The sequence below is a fragment of the Lytechinus pictus genome, chromosome 17, assembly GCF_037042905.1.
Source record: "Lytechinus pictus isolate F3 Inbred chromosome 17, Lp3.0, whole genome shotgun sequence".
Classification (NCBI taxonomy): Eukaryota; Metazoa; Echinodermata; class Echinoidea; order Temnopleuroida; family Toxopneustidae; genus Lytechinus; species Lytechinus pictus.
In genome coordinates this window covers 10,576,042-10,598,512 of record NC_087261.1, presented here as the reverse complement: position 1 = coordinate 10,598,512, position 22,471 = coordinate 10,576,042, and the positions used below count along the sequence as shown (strand labels likewise).

Sequence of the window (22,471 nt, the reverse complement as noted above, 5' to 3'; positions counted from 1 at the left end):
GGAACTTTGAGAGATATGACAGGGAAGACAATGTTCAGAATACCGATTTGTGACGATCATAGCGGTGTCACATCTCGGAGAGAAAGGACAAAATTTATGACAAAAGTTATGACAGTGTTCCAGAATACCACCCCAGGTTTTGAATTAATAACATTTAAAACAAGGAGATCTTACCATGTTTGTGTTGCTGAGGAGATCCAGCTTGCCTTGCAACATGTCCTTCTCATCGTAGATCTGCGAAGCAGAAAAGATCAAGAGAAAATTAAAAACTATCTCTCATTCGTCAGGGGCTCCGAGCAAAATGCAGAAGCGGATTTTGAAAGTATAGAGGGAATTATTTATCCTCGTTTGTACTAGCAAAATTACTATTTCACCCTCGGGCTTTGCCCCTCTGGAAAAATGGTAATGCCAGTCCAACCTCAGCCAAATAATTCCTGCTGTTAAGCCTGGTATATTTGTATATTATTTTTCTGCTATTTTTACAATAAAATTTTTGTCAGGGTGAACTTCCCCTTTAATAACAGCTCTCGAAAGATTATCAAGATCTATTGTTCTAACTTATTAGATGTAGGATATAAAACAAATATACCACTACCAGGCCTTTGTTTTGAAAGTATAGAGGGAATTATTCATCCTCATTTGAACTGGCAAAATTACTATTTCTCCCTCAAAGCTTCGCCCCTGTGGAAAAATAATAATGCCAGTCCAACCTCAGACAAATAATTCTCGCTGTTAAGCCTGGTATATTTGTATATTATTTTTCTGCTATTTTTACAATACAATCTTGTCAGGGTAAACTTCCCCTTTAGTAACAGCTCTCGAAAGCTAATAATTTGGATTTGTGTGTGTCCCCTTTCTTAAAGGTCAAGTCCATCCTATAAAAACGTTTGAAGCAGGATTCAAAAGTGTTGGATGAGGTCTGAATTGAAAAGCTGCAAAACGAGCAAAAAAAGTTTGGAAACCTGAGTTTGGCCATTAATTTCTCCCAACTCCCAATTAAAAAAAAATGCATATTTGATATTATTCAAAAAATCATTTAATTCTCTTTTAAATGATATCATGTTTGTTATGATCATGCCATCACGAAAAGAGCAGGATTCATAAGTGTTGGATGAGGTCTGAATTGAAAAGCTGCAAAACGGGCAGAAATAATCATGAAGGGTCAATACAGAACATGATTCTTTTGTCTGCAGTCTGTGTCAATAGAGATGAAAATCCATTCAAATCAACAGATCAAGCCCCTGCTTCTCCATTTTTTACGTTTTGTTGTGGTTTATGTATGGTTTGAAATACCCATGCATGTTTGTTTGCTTGTTATGTGTTTGCTTGTGCAGAGGTGAGTTTGATTCCATGTTAATGTTGAAGTTAAGGTGCATGAAAACAAAAGAAACCGCTGAGAAACTCACTCATCACCACGGAAAAAAGAACAGTGACTTTCAAAATTGTGTCATTTTGCAACCTTTGAATTTTGACCTTGCCCCACATTTCAAGGCACTGCACCTCCATGTGAACCAAAATCATATCATGTACTGTAGGGTATCATTTTAAAGAGAATTAAATGATCTATTCATTAATATTAATTACGCATTAATATTTACTAAAACCGAGGAGGGATAATCGATCAAAGTCAGATTTCCAAACTTTTTTGAGGAGTTTAGATAGCCTATGCCTATGGCAGAAAAATGCTGAAAATCTGCCAATTTCATTCTCGTGTTTGGCAGATATTACATGTAATTGGAATTTTCCATAAAATATTACATTTCTGTTATTCTGAATCTGAAGGTTAATTCTCTTCAAATCTACAAAGCACATTCAATAATTTTTTTGAATGAGCAAAATTTACAAAGCCAAAACATTTTTCTCCAGACACCCTAAATAACCATTAGATCTGCGTTAAAATTAGACGGGAGCGAAGAGTGATTCCGCTCTTGTGTAGCCTGGAGGCTTCTGGGGAGTAAAAGTCATCTACTATACGTAGGCTTACTCCCCATGAAGCCTGGGACGGATAGGCATACCTCCCTGTAGAGGCTAGGTATTCCCACGGTAAAACTAGACCTAAATCACCAATTTTACGTTTGGTTTTGCGCCCAAACTAACGTTCATGGGCCAAAACAATATTTACCCCCAGTTTTTAATAAAGTTCCTTATATTTATTCAATAAATAGTGGTAAATTTGAAAAAAATTAAGAGCGAGAGCACTTACTTACCCAGTCTGTTTATGGCTCCATTTTGCAGTATTTTGTTATACCTAGATACCACATGCGTGTAGAGCTGCCAACTTAGATTTTTTTAAATACTTGCATTGGCCGATAAATATCACGAATCGTAAAATACTTGTTTCTGTCAAAAAATATCACAAAGCAATTTATATATTTATCGACCAAAACAAGTATTTTACGATTTGTGATATTTTTCGGCCGATGCAAGTATTTTTTTAAATATCTAAGTTGGCAGCTCTACACGTGTGTGGTATCTAGGTATCGATGACAAAAGACTGCAAAATGGCGACGTAAACAGACTGGGTAAGTAAACGCTCATGCTCTAATTTTTTTTCAAATTTACTACTATTTATTGAATAAATATAATTAAGGAACTTTATTAAAAACTGGGGGTAAATATTGTTTTGGCCCATGTACGTTAGTTTGGGCGCAAAACCAAACGTAAAATTAGTGATTTAGGTCAAGTTTCACCGTGGGAAAACCTAGCCTCTACAGAGAAGTATGCCTATCCGTCCCAGGCTTCATGTGGAGTAATAAGCCTACGTAGTAGATGACTTTTACTCCCCAGAAGCCTCCAGGCTAATATTGGAGACTCTCTCCAATATGGGAGATTGTCTCCCATATTGGAGACTTGCTTTGCAAAAGAACAAAAGAAACAACACCAACAAAAGCAGATTTTTTTCCATCCAAAATTTTGCCTCACTGAGATCAAAAGCCCATTTGTTTTGTGTGTGGATGAAAACAAAAATCCTTATCAAAACAAAAGTAGATGGTGAATTTTCAAAGTAGACGGTGAAAAGGGGTAATTTCTCATGAGGAATCTGCTCATCACATTTTTTTTTGCCACCAAGCTAATCCTTTTGCAGCAAATGTAAACAAAGGAAATTGGTCTCTCAAACTGGAGACTGTCTCTGAAATTGGATACCTAAATTCTTTACAAAAGTCTCTGATATTGGAGATAATCTCTCTCATGGGAGACAGTCTCCCATATTGGCCGTGCGCCTCTACTGTTTGGGGCAATTGGGATCACTCTTGCACAAGCCTTGAAATAAGCAGCTGCAGACCAGGGGCAATTTTTCAAAAAAAATTGCCCCTGGCTCATGGGCTTTTTACAGGAACCGGGGGCAATTAAAAAAAAAATATATATAATGGTGAACCACACCGCAAATTTGTTTATAGTAAGCACAGCTCCTGCAATTGTTTAATTAGTACATGAATAGCATGCTACATGTAAGTATTAGGCTTATTCAAACATTTAAGAAATCAGATTTTAATGTTTCAGTGTGTTTTGACACCCTCACTCCACATCCCCTTTACAACTTCACACACATGGGCTTATTTATTTTTCATCTTTAATGAACCACAAACAATGAACCCCCCAAAAAAAATCTAAATAAATGAATAATCTAAATAAATGAATAAAATAAAAATATAAAAAAGAGAGAGAGATGGAGAAAGAGAGAATTCAGATCAAATAATAATAAATTTAGAAAAAAAAAAAATAATTTGTAAGGTTTTTTTCATGGTTAGAATCACGGGTGTGGGTGAGTGCTTGTGTGTGATTGTGACTGTGAGGTGCACTTGGATTGCATATAAATTATGTTAAAGAAATGATGAAATGAAATCAATATCTAACTCAGTCTATAAAAATTCCTGCACATATAGCCACAGGCTATGTACATGTATTGTAGGTTCATGTACCTTAAGTTTTTCACAAGTTATTTGAAAACGCAGATCTCCACAGAAAATGCCTTTCATTCTGGGAGAGTCTAAATTCGGTGAAAATGTATTCATTAATAACTTAAATATTCATCACAATGAAGAAATCATAAAGTTTTTTTTACAGTTTTCAAAAATTAACATGAAATCTAAACTCTATCTGAAACGGAAAATCACCATCACTTAGGCCATTACTGATAGAATTCTCACCCAGAGCTTTGGCAGAGAACATGAGCTCAAACTGGCCAGCTAACACCACACTCAAGTGCACGGCGTCCTCTTATTTTTTTTTTTAGATGGAGCCTTGTTTGATGATTTATTGTCTGATATTTACCCCTCTCCAAGAAAGAAATTAAAAAGCTACAATTCACAACTATAAGCTAAGTGATTTTGGATTATTAAGGCTCCGTTTTGACAAGCAAAGTCGGCGACTGTGAGGATAAAAGACTCGCACATCGTATGTGCTGTGAACAGGGATTTATCTCCTGTGCAATTCAAATTACTATATCGCAGAATTGTGATATCCCACAGGGACTCGATTTTAAGGCGCGCGAGAGCGATCGCGCGCTACATGCGCGCCTTATCCATTTTTGGTAGCGCGATTAATAGCGCGCCTCGCGATAGCTGACCTGCGCGAAAATGCCTAAAGTCGCCCTCGAAATCACAAAAAATCGTGCTTTCGGGGGCGACATAAAATCTGAATGTCGCCCCCGAAATTATTGCCGAGTGATAACAACTCAACGGCCCACTAGTGCCATATGCTCGAGCTCCGCTTACCATTTAAAAACCATCCAAAATCCACACTCAAAATCACGAATAGCCTTACAAGTAGCGAGTAGCGCAGTTTCAAATTCCAAAGTTGCGTTATTTTTTCTGTACCACGTATTTCCATACGCATGGTACCAGGTATGGAAAAAAAAATCAACGCAACGGTCGGGAAAGAGTTGCATGTATAGGGGTCAATTATGACTACCACCGTGTGCCATTTCGAATGCACAGGTTTCCCCTACAGATATCACAATTCTGTGATAAAATAATTCGAATTACACAGGAAATAAATCCCAGAGTCTAGTAGCCTAGCATTGGTGAGTTGTCATTCGGCTTTGCTTTTCAAAACGGCTTATTAACTTCCAAAATAAGTTATCTAATTTATCAATTATAACTAAAAAATCATTTGTTTTCTTTTTCTAGGGGATGAGGTATTATATCAGACAATAAATCATCAAACAAAGCTTCATCTTTTTTACAAGGACGGCGGCAGGCTCACGCATTGGCGCTTTTACTAGCTAGCCAGTTGGAGCTCTGTCTCTCTGCCAGAGCTCTGGGGGAATTCGCTCAGTAAAGGCCTCAATGATGGTGATTTTCTGTTTCAGACAGAGTTTACATTTCAGGAATATTATTCAAAACTGCCAATAAAGTTTGATGATTTCTTCATTGTCATGTATATTTAAGTTCTTAATGAATACATTCTCACCAAATTTAGACTCCCCCATAGAGAAATTAAATTTTTATGGAGATCTGCGATTTCAAAGAACTTCAGGAAAAGTTAGGGTAAGGGGGCCTTTATTATATTACATGTACATGGCTGACTTGGGTATTGTACTGGAATAAATGGAGTAGAAATTAGATATTGAATTCATTTATATCCAAGTCCAACTCACAGTCACACACACACGCACACACCCACCCATCCACACACACCCACATCCAAGATTCTAAAAATGATAAATAACTTTAAAAATCATACAATATTAAACAAAAAGTAATAATTCCTTAATAAGTGAACAGGTATTCCTCAAAATACAAAAAAGTAGCATTTAAAAAGAGCCCCCGAAATTTGACAAAAAAATTAAAATGGAGCCCCCGAAAAAAAAAAAAATTGTCGGTGACTTAACTTTTAGCCAAAGTCAAAACCTAACTAAAACAGGTTTTACAACACACAATCTAATTACAATACATTGTAAAACAATTATAAATACTTCCTTTGGTTGTTGATTGTAATTTTATAGTACATACATTTCCTCCATCCATTTCGTTAATTGGGCAAAAAGCTCCCCTTGTATGTTGAAGAAGAGCTTTTTGAAGTGCTCCTCTACCGCTCTCCTTAAAAGTTCTAGGAGAGCTTTTTATTGCTCCCCTTATAATTATAAAACCGAGTCCCTGATCCCAAATGGAAATGTGTGCATTAGAAATTGCACATGGTGAAGTATGGAAAAACCGCTACCGGAAGCACGCGCGCACATGTATTACAGGAAAAAAAAAACGGACGTAGCTCACTTTTTATGGTACAGAAAAAAAGACGCACTTGGCAATTTGAAACTGTGCTTATCATAAATTGAAAGTTACTTGATTTTGGCTATTCAGATATTTAAATTACATGTATGATAATTGATATGGTTTCACTGCTCACTCACGGCGGGCGCAATTACCTGGAAATATTTGCGCCCGTCGTCAAAAATTTTGATGATTTTGGGGCTTTATGAGCGCGAATTTGCGCTCAGCGCCCGCTTATTTCAAGGCTTGCTCTCGCAACTGCCGGCCTAAAACTGCCAAGTACCGAGCGACTCCCGTCATAAAAATTGCAAAATATATGCTGAATCATGAAAAAAGAACGGCTCTTTAAAACTGTAAAATGGCTTTGCCTTCTATGAAAAAAGGCTCTCATTAGGGTGTCTGGAGAAAAAAATTATTTTTCTTATTCCAAGAAAATATCACATTTTCTTTGTGAACTTGAAGAGAAATAACCTTCAGACTGACAGAAATATAACATTTTTTTTTTTAATCCAATTATTGGCTGCAAAAAAGAAGAATGAAATTAGGTCAATTTTCAGCATTTCCCTGCCATAGACTGTGTAGTTAAGAAAGTGAAACACACAAATCCAAATTTTTAGCTTCCGAGAGCTGTTATAAATTCATTATAAATGCCAAAAACTTGTCCATTAAGTGTCTAACAGGAATTTTTATGCTCTTTCTGATGATATGATTTTTATAAAGATTTGGAAACCAGATCACAATTAAAAATTGCGACAAAGTGAAAAAAATTTTGCAAAACAGAAATTTCATTTTCCCATAGAAAACGCATGGGAAAATGGCAATCTCAACACACACACAAATAAGGGTTTGCAATTTATCTCTAAATCTTAATTTCAAATAATCCTATAAACTTGTCCTTACTGTCAAAAGAAGCCCCTGAATTTTCTCTTTCCATACATATATACATGCCAAACACAATGTCACTAGTTAATTATTAATTCAGATCACATTTTTATAGCAGCCTGAATTTCCAGAAAAAATGGGCCATATTTTCCCCTAAAATCAGCCTGTTTTATGCTGACACTTTTCAGTGTGGCTTCAGACACCCTACTCTCAGTCTCAATAATGTTTTCAAAAGAAAAAAGAAATGACAAAACAAAACAAGTGGAATGCCTCTGGCCGTCTCACCTGCATCACGCGATTCAATATAGCAGCAGTGCTGATTTTGAAAACTACTATAACTCGCACAAGATGTTCAGTGATACTTGGTTACTCTTATTTCCACGTTTTATGAACTAGACCAATACACTTATAGAGATATGATGGCAATTCAACAAATACCCCCAACGTGGCCAAAGTTCTTTGACCTTACATGACCTTTGACCTTGATCATGTGACCTGAAACTCGCACAGGATGTTCAGTGATACTTGATTACTATTATGTCCAAGTTTTATGAACTAGGCCAACACACTTTCAAATTTATGGCTGTAATTCAACAAATACCCCAATTTGGCCAAAGTTCATTGACCCTAAATGACCTTTGACCTTGATCATGTGACCTGAAACTTGCACAGGGTGTTCAGTAATACTTGATTACTATTATGTCCAAGTTTCATGAATCAGATCCATAAACTTTCAAAGTTATGATGGTAATTCAACAGATACCCCCAATTCGGCCAAAGTTCATTGACCCTAAATGACCTTTGACCTTGGTCATGTGATGTGAAACTCAAGCAGGATGTTCAGTGATACTTGATTAACCTTATGTATAAGTTTCATGAACTAGGTCCATATATTTTCTAAGTTATGATGACATTTCAAAAACTTAACCTTAGGTTAAGATTTTGATGTTGATTCCCCCAACATGGTCTTAGTTCATTGACCCTAAATGACCTTTGACCTTGGTCATGTGACATGAAACTCAGGCAGGATGTTCAGTAATACTTGATTAACCTTATGGCCAAGTTTCATGAACTAGGTCCATATACTTTCTAAGTTATGCTGTCATTTCAAAAACTTAACCTCAGGTTAAGATTTGGTGTTGACGCCGCCGCCGCCGTCGCCGCCGCCGCCGCCGTCGCCGTCGGAAAAGCGGCGCCTATAGTCTCACTCTGCTATGCAGGTGAGACAAAAAATGGCTCTCTATTACTAGGGTGTCTGGAGAAAAATCTTATTTTTCTTATTTCAAGAAAATATCACATTTTCTTTGTGAATTTGAAGAGAAATTACCTGGCTTCAGACTGACAGAAATTTAACATTTTTGAAAAAAATCTGATTATTGGCTGCAAAAAAGAAGAATGAAATTAGGTCAATTTTCAGCATTTCTCTGCCATAGACTGTGTAGTAATAAGAAATGGACACACACAAATCCAAATTTTTGGCTTCCGAGAGCTGTTATAAATTTATTATTAATGCCAAAAACTTGTCCATAAATAGTCCAATAGGATTTTTTATGCTCTTTCTGATGGTATGATTTTTATAAAGATTTGGAAACCAGATCACAATGAAAAATTGCGACCAAGTGAAAAAATTGTGCAAAACAGAAATTTCATTTTCCCATAGAAAACGCATGGGGAAATGGCAATCTCAACACACACACAAATAAGGGTTTGCAATTTATCTCTAAATCTTAATTTCAAATAATCCTAGGCTATAAACTTGTCCTTACTGTCAAAAGAAGCCCCTGAATTTTCTCTTTCCATACATGCCAAACACAAGTTAATAATCAATTCAGATCACATTTTTCTAGTAGTAGGGAGGACAACGAGCATCCTGGAACCCGCGACACTGCCTGCGAGGAAGCCGCAGCTCGCAAATGGTCCCAATGTCAAAGTATCTTTGCCAATGTTGATGCAAAATGAAAACACGATAAATACAATAAAAAATCTTTTAAAAATATAAATCTTAACATCTTCAAGATAAAAACAACACTCATACTCACAAATACTATACTTGTCCCTACTATTATCGTTCGTTATCTAAAAACTGGCCGATGCCGAAGATTTCAGTGGATTTTGTACCCAATTCCTCCCGAGTTTTCTCTCTAAACGCACGGCGAGACCAATGCGGAAGTGACCGTGTTTTTCCACATTTTGATCATTAAATTGCTTGGGATTGGCAACTGGTAAGTCTATGAAAAATGTGGGCTAACTTCAGCGAAAGAACTTTTGATAGAGATTCTGACGTCAAAAGTACATAGGCCCCGCCCCCTCAATCCAGAAATAATGATGAAAAAACTAAAAAAAAATATGATCCCGTGCATTTTTTGAGCTGCACATTATATGGTCGTTAGAAAATCGTATTCTAGTGTTATTCCTGTTGGTTTCATGCCAATACCTATCAGGGTTTTGGATTCCCAAGCAAAAAACTAAAAATGACGTCATCCAGTGCTGTTGAATATTCACGTTTCCGACGATCTTTTCGATCACGTGGTTACGATTCCTCATGAATATTGATGAATCGGTAGCGTGGCGCGACGCTTGACTTTTACGTCTAGTCTAAAAAACAGTCCTTTTTTTGAAAATATTAAGAGAAATACAGTCGCTGCCATGTAAAGTGAGGAAAATCAATCGAATGAAAAAAAATAAAAGACTGGATATTAGTCTAAATTATTTATGAATGGAATTTTCCACAACTTGAATGGAAAGACCGCATGCGAGAGATCAAATGGCACATGTTCGACCCCAAGCCTGTCAAGAGACCCAGGGAATTCCCCTGATTGACGCAGAAATTCAAAGCTTGATCGATGGGCTTCAACATTCTATTTGAAGAAATAAAATTCAGAGAGGATGAGAGAGCGTGAGAGAGATAGGGGGGGGGGGAATATCTGGGATTAAATTGCTGATAATACAATGAAACTGTTATTTAAACTAAAAAGTTATTTTTATAATTTAGCTCTAAAAAAAATAGATATAATTGTTATTTGTTTAGACCTGTTTTTATTACTTTTTCTACTTGCCTTTATCAAAGATTTTCCACTGTTGCTTTTACTCTGCTTGACTCATTTTTTTTATTTTATTTTCTATTTTTTTTTTTTTTTTTTGGGGGGGGGGTGTAAATAGTTACCTAGAGGTATGCAAATCTGGGCGTATCCTCTGTTATGAACTTGCACCAGCTCCACCACTCCACCTGGGCAGCTTCCTCGTTGGAGTAAAATAATAAATATATGTCTTCGTGGAGACAAAAACTGCTGCATTTGATATGATAAACAAAACAATATGCCTTTAATGTCATAAAGACATTGATATCTTTGCAATACGCCACAGCAGGCATTGTTGCACGTGTTGCACTGCACCGTATCGTATTTGATTTGATGAATGAAATGAAAATAAGAACGGGTTTCATGACCGTGAACCAAAGGGCACAGAGTAACTTGAACTTGTAAATGGGGAAATTCCACTCAAACATAAAAGAGTATTCTAAGCATAAAACTGAAATAATTGATATGTTTGATACAGTGCTATATTGTTATGGATGTTTATGATTTAGAGGTAAAATTAATGTTTATGATATAGAGGTAAATTATGTTTGTTTCTACTGATACTTTTACCGATGTGTTCAAGTCACCCCCATTAATAAATGAACTTTCAAACTTTAACGATGAAAACAAGACCCAACTCGTCTGGCATTTCTCATCATGGATCTCCGCAACTTAGACAGAAGAGCGCAAATTTGTTCAGTTTTTTTTAATTTTCCCGTAAAAGGAGCACTCATCACAAGTTCTATTTATTATATTAGTTTGATCAGTACATTTTCCAGAATACATAACATTAATTATTTGCATGATTCGTTTCAAGAAGTTCATTTTTTCATTTTTTTTCAAAATTTCGACGTGATAATACATTTAATCAATGGCCAAGGACCTGGATTGGAAGAAGTTACCGGCACGTGCCAAGTTTTTAAGTTTTACTAGCTCTAGGTGAGTACTAACAAAAATTGTACAGTGGGAATTGGAAGCAAGTTTCAGGACATGTTGCTGATGAAATAAAAATGAGGTGTAATGAGGCTAATCAGTATTATAAATATTATGTAAAAAATAAAAGTAAACTAGATTCATTTATTTTTAATGGTTGTTACGTTTAAAAAAGGGGGAAAAAAATATTTATAATTACTAAAAATAATATCCTAAAATTGGCAACGGCATGTCATGACTGTGGCTAAGGCCGGTCGTCTAGTACCGTATATGCAGTGCATCAGTACCGGGTGCGCTGGCCGTGGCATGTCCGTGGCTACGTTCGGAGTTCTGACGGAGAAGAAAAGATGGAAATAACTTCCACCAAAAACATGATCTAGAAGTCGGATATGTCAAATGATCATCATTTTATAGGTATGAAATATGAATCATCGTTTATTTTTAAAGTAAATCGTAAATTTCTATTTATGGGGAGAGTTTGGCAAAGTGGCATACTCGTGATATAGGCCCCGCTCGAGAAAAAAATTGTAATCGATCATACCTCAATATCTAGGTTGCTAACTTCAGCTCACTATATATACTCGTGATATAGGCCCCGCTGCTGTGTTGAATGGCTTAGAATGTCCGTTTGCGGGGCCTGTTTCACGAGTATAGTACTATAACCGTTATATAGGCCCCGCACTACGGCACTTCAGACACTCCAACACAGTAGCGGGGCCTATATCACGAGTATATATTAAGCTTGCATCCTAAGATAGTCGCGAAACTGGCCCCGTCCTATGCGCTTTTCCCAGCATTCGCACGTGTGTGGGGCCCGGATGACGACTATAGTAGTATACTCGTTATCGAGGCCCCTTACACTGTTATACAATGGAAAATAACGTGGTCGTGGGGCTTGTTTCCCCGGCCGGTGAGAATTATCATGGGCGGTGTAGGGGGAGCCTCCAATTTATTTTCCAAATAAACAAGGAAAGAATATCATGAGCGGCGCTGTAAGGGGCGGGGGGGGGGGGCTCCTTATTTTCCAAATAAACAATTAAGGAGAGAATGATTTTAATACTTCTTCAGAAATTTATTTGTGGATTTATTTGTATTTATTCATTAATCATTTGATTTATTTGTTTTCAGTTTTTTTTTCTTTTGTGATGTACTAGAGAGTCAGAGGTATCATTCGTTTTTAATTATTTTTATGTGTAAAATTTCATTTATTTATTTCTCAATCTATTAATTAATGTATTTATATTTATTCATTAATCATTTAAGTCATTTGTTTTCTTTCTTTTTTTTGTTATAGAGAGAGTCAGAGTTATTCGTTTTTAATTCTTTTTATTTGTGGAAGCTCATTTAATTTATTTATTAATCTATTTTAATTGATTAATTAATGTATTTATAATTATTCATTGATCATTTAATTCATTTGTTTTCTTTTGTTATAGAGAGAGTCAGAGTTATTCGTTTTTAATTCTTTTTATTTGTGGAAGCTCATTTAATTTATTTATTAATCTATTTTAATTGATTAATTAATGTATTTATAATTATTCATTGATCATTTAATTCATTTGTTTTCTTTTTTTTTCTTTTGTTATAGAGAGAGTCAGAGTTATTCGTTTTTAATTCTTTTTATTTGTGGAAGCTCATTTAATTTATTTATTAATCTATTTTAATTGATTAATTAATGTATTTATAATTATTTATTGATCATTTAATTCATTTGTTTTCAGGGTTTTTTTTCTTTTGTGATATAGGGAATTAGAGCTAGGTATCATTAGTTTTTCATTCTTTTAATGTGTGGAAGTTCATTTAATTTATTTATCAATCTATTTTGATTTTTTATTTATATGTATTAATATTCATTTATTAATCATTTAATTTATTTGTTTTCATTTTTGTGTGTGATATAGAGCGTCAGAGATATCATTCGTTTTTATTTCTTTTTACGTGTGGAGGTTCATTTATTTATTTATTATCTATTTATTCATTTATTATATTTTCATATTTTTGTTATCTGAGGTCTTATGTTGATACAGGGTCATACATTTCATTCATTTAAATGTCAAGTTCACCCCAGAAAAAATGTTGATTTGAATAAATAGAGAAATATTAAACTAGCATAACGCTGGAAATTTCATCGAAATCCGATGTAAAATAAGAAAGTTGTGATATTCTAAAGTTTCGCTTATTTTTCACAAAAAAGTGATAAATATATGCACAACTCATTTGCATGCAAATGATACAGTTCCGGCCTCGCTATTTCTTTTTTTTATTGTTTGAATTATACAATATTTCATTTTTCACAGATTTTACAATAAGGGCCAACGTGAATGAACCATATGTTCAGGGAGGAATTGTTTCACTTGACAATGAGAAGAAAATTGGAAAATATATTTTATATAATACAATACTAAAGAAATAGTGAGTGGATGGCGTCATCAGTTTCCTCATTTGCATACCGACCTGGATGTGCATATATAACTATTATTTCAAATTAAACTAAACTTCAAAATGTTATAACTTTCTTATTTTATCTGACTTTGATGACATTTTTAGCGTTATGATCGTTCGATTTTCCTCTTTTTATTCAAATAAATTTTTTTGTTGGGGCGGACTTGTCCTTTAAATTAAACAATTGATATATTTGTTTGTATCATACTTTTTGTTTTAGTTGATGTTAGACCATTGCAACCATTATCGTTAATTTCTCTTTTTTGCTTATGGATTTGATCTCTCTGTGTACCATATATTATTATATATAATAAAATATAATTGTTACCTCATTGAAGCCAATACGTGAAATGTTAGAAAGAGAGAAAGAAAGAGAGATGGCCTAATGCATTACTATTTCAAGTTCTCCTTCGTATTGTTTCACTTACTTATTCATTTCCTGGTTTATTCATAATTATATTCATTTATTAGTTTATGTTTGCACTGTTTTGGGAAAAGATGCTGTCTATCAATCGACACAATAGGCCTACGCCGCCTACCCTTCAAGGAGGCAGTTTACCCTGACGCAAAGTTGATGATAATTAAAGCAGAAACATAGAAAAAATATTCTTAACTTAAAGGTTCGATGAAAATGTATATTTTTATTGTCACGCATTTCGGTTGAGAAGTTCGATATTCTCCGATCAAATATTGCCATTCTCATACTTTAATTAGTGAATTAGTGTTTATTATATGAAATGGTACTCTACTCATTTATGTTATGAATGTCTTGCTAAGATCAATTGTGAATGTCACTTTCACTTGCCCTGTAACCTGCACAATCAAGGTACTAATGGATAATTTGTTTTTCTGTTCCAATCATGTAGAAGCGAAAACGGAAATCAGCCCCCTTAGTTTGGTTTTTGAAAACACAAAAACGATATCACAACGAGAAAAACGTGTTGTGATTTGGCATTTGTATATAAAAAAAACAGAAAAATGAAATTAGAAATACTTTTGTGCTTTATCTGATTTCTCATTCTAAATTTGTGTTTTTATATATAAAAAACAATCTCAGAACATGCCACGATTCGTGACCTCACTGTCAACTAAGTAATATGTACGATGCAACTTCATGAAAAACAGCGCCTGTTGGATGTCGCCTAGCAACAGGATACTATGTGAGTGCCTAGTGGTAATTAAACTACATGTAAATCAATGTAAAATAATGATATTTACAGATGAAGTAAAGTGTTGAACAAGATGCCCCCCCCCCCTCTCTCTCACTCCTACATGTCAGCAGTGCTTAAAAACATACCCCCAAAAAAACTTTTACCTCTTCCTCTTTGACTGGCCGACTATGGATTTCATGAATGGCAATGTGTCCGACCAGCCTGTATCCCCGCCCCTTTAAAAATACTGGACCCGTCAGTGCCTGTGTGTATATTTTTTCCTGACGCATTCAACCAGACAGACCACCAACTGTCTTCTCAAATTTGAGCTCCCCCCCCCCCCCCCCCGCTACGAAATCTCGGATCTGGGGGACACATTAAACTCCTGAAATGAAATATAACAGAAAGGGAAATAGTAGAATAATTCGTGCATAAAAATAAATTATAAGAACACATTGAGACACATTTTCCGAAATTATTAAATCTTTTAATAAAAACGAGAAATCGGGGGAGGGGGGGGGGGGGGGCAAGGGTGTATGAATTAGTAAGTAAATGAATACCATATAGGCGAAGAAAAAATGCAATATTTGGATGGTGAATTAATGAAATGACAATCAATCAATATTTTTTTAATGAAATTTTCGGCATTATGCTCAGTGAATTTTACTCTATTTATTAAGCTATAAATACTTTCAACACGGACCATCCCTTTAGGTTTTAAAATGAATGCAGGAAGAGAAAATATGTTAGCTGAAGAAATACTGGCATATCAATGAACGGTATATATAGCTTTTTAAAAACAAAAGGTTATTAAGATAAAAAAGTACTTTGAAAGTAGGGCCTACTTTTATACGCAAAATGAATAATATACATAATGATAGGCATATCCCCAATTGCCGGGGAGGATAAGTCTCAGTATTATAGATTAATATTATCAAGTGTAGATATCCCTCAAGCAATAATGAAATTGACCAAAAGAAAATTAATAAATCTTCCCCGATTATACCTATTCGTTTTCTTTTTCGAACTTAAATGGATGAAAAGTGGGGAGGCGGGGGGAGGCATTTATGAAAGGAATGAAAAACACAACAAAATATACACAGGAAGCCAGATGAGTGATTCAATATTGAATAAGAGAAGAAAGCTGATTTTAAAAAGATATTGACTACTTACATCCAGGTGATTATAAATAGATATATGATACAAAATGGATTCAATCGCAGCTTTACGTCAAGTGAAATATTGGGGAAAAATCATGTACAAGAACTATGTAATTTGATTATTGATGACACCTCCCCATAGGCGGCGGAAGCGGGGGGGGGGGAACGGGGGGACAGGCCCCCTTTTATTTGCGGTGGGGACGGTCCCCCTAAAATTGAGGTTGATAACCTTTTTTTTTTTTTTTGCTTGTCAAATTATTTTTTACCTGTGCATGTGTCCATCACAAAATTTCAGGTGGACCCCCCCCCTAAATTTTTTGGCTTCCGCCGCCAATGCACCCCCCTCCCGGGTCCCGCAAAAAATATAATTAAAATGAAATGCTGGGGGGGCTCCAATTTATTCTCCCCAAAACAAGGGGAACAATAATGAACTTCCACACATAAAAAAAATTAACAAGTGGAATGCCTCTGGCCGTCTCACCTGCATCACACGATTCAATATAGCAGCAGTGCTGATTTTGAAAACTACTATAACTCGCACAAGATGTTCAGTGATACTTGGTTACTCTTATTTCCACGTTTTATGAACTAGACCAATACACTTATAGAGATATGATGGCAATTCAACAAATACCCCCAACGTGGCCAAAGTTCTTTGACCTTAACATGACCTTTGACCTTGATCATGTGACCTGAAACTTGCACAGGATGTTCAGTGATACTTGATTACTATTATGTCCAAGTTTTATGAACTAGACCAACACACTTTCAAATTTATGGCTGTAATTCAACAAATACCCCAATTTGGCCAAAGTTCATTGACCCTAAATGACATTTGACCTTGATCATGTGACCTGAAACTTGCACAGGATGTTCAGTAATACTTGATTACTATTATGTCCAAGTTTCATGAATCAGATCCATAAACTTTCAAAGTTATGATGGTAATTCAACAGATACCCCCAATTCGGCCAAAGTTCATTGACCCTAAATGACCTTTGACCTTGGTCATGTGATGTGAAACTCAAGCAGGATGTTCATTGATACTTGATTAACCTTATGTATAAGTTTCATGAACTAGGTCTATATATTTTCTAAGTTATGATGACATTTCAAAAACTTAACCTTAGGTTAAGATTTTGATGTTGATTCCCCCAACATGGTCTAAGTTCATTGACCCTAAATGACCTTTGACCTTGGTCATGTGACATGAAACTCAGGCAGGATGTTCAGTAATACTTGATTAACCTTATGGCCAAGTTTCATGAACTAGGTCCATATACTTTCTAAGTTATGCTGTCATTTCAAAAACTTAACCTCAGGTTAAGATTTGGTGTTGACGCCGCCGCCGCCGTCGCCGCCGCCGCCGCCGTCGCCGTCGGAAAAGCGGCGCCTATAGTCTCACTCTGCTATGCAGGTGAGACAAAAACGAATGATAACTCGATCTGACTCTCTATATCACAAAAGAAAAAAACTGAAAACAAATGAATTAAATGATTAATGAATAAATATAAATACATTTATTTATCAATATAAATACATTTATTTATCAATATAAATATTGATTTGATTTGATTTATTGATTTCCGTTTCACAACATAAGCATGATAAATATAACAAAACAAGGTGGAAAATACTGCAAGACGTAATAAAATATATATAACATAATCTTAGATTTAAGGAGCACAATTCAATGAATAAAATTACCTAATATGACAATTGTATTTTAAAGTAAAAACGGAGGGTCTTGCCAAAAAAAAGCAAAGCTTGTACAAAAGGCAAGCCCCTAAATAAACTTAGTTTCATTACAAAAAAAAACACTGGGTCGTAATGATATATAGAACTTTAAAAATAAATACAAACAATTTTGGTGCATTTTACGAGAAAAAAAACTGATGTGAGAAATATTTTGTTTTATAGCATTAGGGAGAGAGGGGGAATGTGAGGGGGAGAAGAGGGGAGGGACAGAGAAATGCAGTGTACATAACATAGAAAGAAATCGGGCAACAGGAGCAGGTACTTTGGCTAGTTGCAATTTTAAGAAGAAAAAAGTAATAACAAATAATATACATGTATATACGAGTGTATACGAGCGCATATAATACACGATAGACACAAAAACCGAGTATAAATAAATCAGTTATTCAGCATGATCTGCTTGCAACGAGTATTGCAAAATTAACATTTTTTTCAGTTTGCGTTTAAAAATATTTATATTAGGGGATTCTTTAAAATCTTGAGGCAGAGAGTTCCAGTAGGCGGGCCCGGAAAAGACAAATGAATTCTTTGCAAATAAAGTTCTTGTTAATGGGAGATGATAATATTGTCGTTGCCTTGTTGGGTAATACATTTATACATTTTTACATTTATTAATCAATATATTTATCAATATCAACATTTATTTATCAATATAAATACATATTAATCAATCAAAATAATAGATTGATAAATAAATAAACGAAATTTCACACATGAAAATAATTAAAAACGAATGATACTCTGACTCTCTACCAGTCACAAAAGAAAAAAAACTGAAAACAAATAAATTAAATGATTAATGAATAACTATAAATAGATTTATTAATCAATATAAATACATTAATTAATCAATTAAAATAGATTGATAAATAAATTAAATGAGCTTCCACAAATAAAAAGAATTAAAAACGAATAACTCTGACTCTCTCTATAACAAAAAAAAGAAAGAAAACAAATGACTTAAATGATTAATGAATAAATATAAATACATTAATTAATAGATTGAGAAATAAATAAATGAAATTTTACACATAAAAATAATTAAAAACGAATGATACCTCTGACTCTCTACATCACAAAAGAAAAAAAAAATGAAAACAAATAAATCAAATGATTAATGAATAAATACAAATAAATCCACAAATAAATTTCTGAAGAAGTATTAAATCATTCTCTCCTTAATTGTTTATTTGGAAAATAAGGAGCCCCCCGCCCCTTACAGCGCCGCTCATGATATTCTTTCCTTGTATATTTGGAAAATAAATTGGAGGCTCCCCCTACAGCGCCGCCCATGATAATTCTCACCGGCCGGGGAAACAAGCCCCACGACCACGTTATTTTCCATTATATAACAGTGTAAGGGGCCTCGATAACGAGTATACTACTATAGTCGTCATCCGAGCCCCACACACGTGCGAATGCTGGGAAAAGCGCATTGGACGGGGCCAGTTTCGCGACTATCTTAGGATGCAAGCTTAATATATACTCGTGATATAGGCCCCGCTACTGTGTTGGAGTGTCTGAAGTGCCGTAGTGCGGGGCCTATATAACGGTTATAGTACTATACTCGTGAAACAGGCCCCGCAAACGGACATTCTAAGCCATTCAACACAGCAGCGGGGCCTATATCACGAGTATATATAGTGAGCTGAAGTTAGCAACCTAGATATTGAGGTAGTATAATCGATTACAAGTTTTTCTCGAGCGGGGCCTATATCACGATTTTGCCGAGAGTTTTACTTTTTAGAATGCATTTTTCGTAAATAACGTCTCGTGCACAAGCTACCACAGACTACGAGCCGGGCTGCAGCGGCAAATTTAAAATTGAATATTAATTTAAGGAGGTCGTTCGAAACTAGCTATTCATCGACCATTTTACGTGACAACTAGCTTCGGGGAAGTTAGGGGGCTGAATCGGTTATCTCTGTCCCTTTCTGGTCTCACAAAGGCCATAGTTTGACACTTAATATCTTCACTTTTTGGAAACCTTTGGAACTGGGAGTTGGTATGTTTGCTTTGATTTTGTTTTCTCTTTCATGTCATTGTAAATAAAAATGTGAAGACGTTCAAATAAAAATTTTAGGATTTCAATTTGACCGGCCTATAGTACTAGTAGCCTAAACTTCCCCGAAAAAATGTGCCATATTTTCCCCTAAATTAGCCTGTTTTGTGCTGACACATTTCAGTGTGGCTTCACTGCCTTCAGTCTTCACTCTTCACTTCAGACACCTTATCTCTATCTACTCTCTAGACTCGTCTCCATTTCAAAACACTGCATGCTCAACAAACATACACAGTCATACATAAGGATCTCTTTCATTTTGTGAAAAGATTTTTTAGATTAAAAATATCATGCAGAATAGCTTAACATGTCATGTTGAATCTTGGGCAGTTACTATTCAAATTGAGATCATGATTTATCATATCATCTAGCCTAAGGCTAAGCCAGGGCCTACCATTGCCTACGCAAAAGTGAACACGTCGGACTGTCGAATCCCACATGGGGGCACACAGTTGCGACCAGATGGCACGAAATTCATGATAATTACAACGATTATACAATCCGTATAAGTTTGAGACACCATCTTTGTACATAATACTCACTTCTTGTACTGACAAAAACTCTAACAACGGAAAAACAAGATGTCTATCCAAATATTGTCCGATTTTCGAAGTCAGGTCGAATTCCGCCATCTTGACAGATTCCTTCAATGGATGTGCGCGCGCAGCGCCGCGCCCGCGCGTTCAATCAAAGATCTCCGGCTCCGCCGGACATAGACGATACAAGCTGCGCGCTGGCTACTGGCGACTAATAGCGTGCGATTAAAAAGAAGGAAGAAAACGGCATAAATATTTACCTTCACAAGAACGAATAAAAAAGGGAAATATAATTTTTAAAGAGGATTTCAGCCCCGGCTTCAACCTGAGATTTTACTGACGGATGGTCTATTATCACTTGGTCTAATCATCAGATGGGCTAACAACATTCGGGCTAAACCCACTTAGTCCAATTCTCTTTTGGTCTAATGAGTGACCACTTGGTCTAATAGCCAATTGGTCTAATGACCACTTGGTCTAATAGCCACTTGGTCTAATTTTCATTTGGTCTAATGTATTTTATTGTCACTTGGTCTAATTGCATTTGGTCTAATACCAGTTCGTCTAATAGTCGGTTAGTCTAATACTAGTTGGTCTAATACCAGTTGGTCTAATCCTCACTTGGTCCATTATTCATTTGGTCTAATGTGCAGTTGGTCTAATGTTTAGTTGGTCTAATTTCCATTTCGGCTAATTTCCACTTGGTCTAATTTCCACTTCGGCTAATTTCCACTTGGTCTAATTTCCAGATAGTCTAACATTCATTTCGTCTACATGCCATTTGGTCTAATTCGTAAAGTCTGCATGGTGACTTGTTTTCAATTTTCTGGTGAAATTTTTAAAGTTACTTTCCGCGCGCCGGCTTCGAATCTTCACATGTGCGCCCCTCGATATTGGAGTACAGTTAGAGTGACGTATATTTCGTCTCCAACTGAATTTTGAAAATATGGGGATTTTCGAAAGCCTGTGGGGATGAAAAAAATTATTTGGGGATTATACAAACTTTGGGGATTTTTTGTCTGTTTCAGGGGATTTTTGAAGGTTTTGGTGAAAAACAATCAAATTTGCTATTTTTCTGTAAAATAACGCTAATATAGAGGTGAAAAAATATTATTTTTATTTATTCACCTCTATGTATACGATCTACTGTAGATAGAAACGATGGCTTAACCCAATCATGGTTCCCAACTTTTCAAGAAAACAAAAATCCCTGATATCTCTGATGAAGTTAAAAAATTCCTTGATAATTATTTAAACCCATTCCCAGTTTCACATGTTTTCGAAGTTGTTGCAGTGAATTACATGTATTATTTTTATTTTAGTTATGCATGTATAATGTACCAGTAGGCCTATACTTGTATTGTAGTAGAAGAGGCTACACTAAAAAAAAAACCAACACCATATCATGTCATTCAATGAATGTTGTTTTAAAATACAACAAAATATAACAGACTGTCATGCTTTCGACTTTTGGGCCGATCAAAATTCCCTGATTTTGCCCTCATTTGAGACATTTTTCCCGGATTTGAGGCAATCCCTGACTGGAAAAACGTTTTAAAAATCCCTGATTTCCCTAATGGGGTGGGAACCTTGCCAATCCATTTAAGGAAGAGGCGAAGAAGTAGAACAAAAAACAGAATGAGAAGATATATAAGATGAATGACTGTTGTGGTGATAACTGATAAAGGTCTGCAAGCGTAGACTACATGTATACTATGTTATTACACGTCAGAATTATGTGGCTGCTACCAAGATGGTCGCAGTTATGTTGTCGCAGCTAACCCAATATACCTGTATAGTGTTATCAAACTATATCTAACTTGTCTGTTATTTGCCTCCAAACTAAATATTGAAATAACTAAACAAATGTTCATAACAAAATTACATGATCTAATGACTTTGTAAGTTTTGGTTCCCCCAAACTGCATAACTAGGACATCAAGTTCAAGTATCGTCCGTAATGGTGCATAACAATGATTTAAAAGAGGCATATATATGTTTACCAGATACGTATCCACACAATCAATTACATTATATTTTCGTTCCTTTCTTCATAATAATTTTATTCTGATGAAACCCCGCCATTCGACCATTATAAGCTACAAGGTCCCCAACTTATTGTTCTGTAAATGTGCATGCGGTGATGTAATGATTATGAGTATGATATAATTTTTATCATCATCTTATAATCGATATACAGGCCTAATTATGAGAATTATTTTATTAGAATAATTAGTTTGATGAGCGACTATCTTGTC

At 35.3% G+C, this 22,471-nt stretch overlaps 1 protein-coding gene across 3 annotated transcripts in view; it reads right to left on the bottom strand.

The window, feature by feature from the left end:
- The window catches only part of LOC129280980 (eukaryotic translation initiation factor 3 subunit E-like), a 38,115-nt gene extending 17,755 nt beyond the window's left edge, over positions 1-20,360 (bottom strand). For 2 of the 3 annotated variants that reach the window (XM_064112544.1, XM_054916974.2), the window contains exons 1-2: positions 20,220-20,332; positions 175-234 (exon numbers count right to left, since the gene is read on the bottom strand). In XM_064112544.1, coding sequence (XP_063968614.1) covers positions 175-234; positions 20,220-20,309 — 150 coding nt within the window. In that variant the 5' untranslated portion in view covers positions 20,310-20,332. Of the gene's footprint in view, positions 1-174; positions 235-20,219 lie in introns of all 3 variants that reach the window. The other variant, XR_010296346.1, reaches the window with a different exon arrangement.
- Between the last annotated feature and the right edge of the window lie 2,111 nt (positions 20,361-22,471).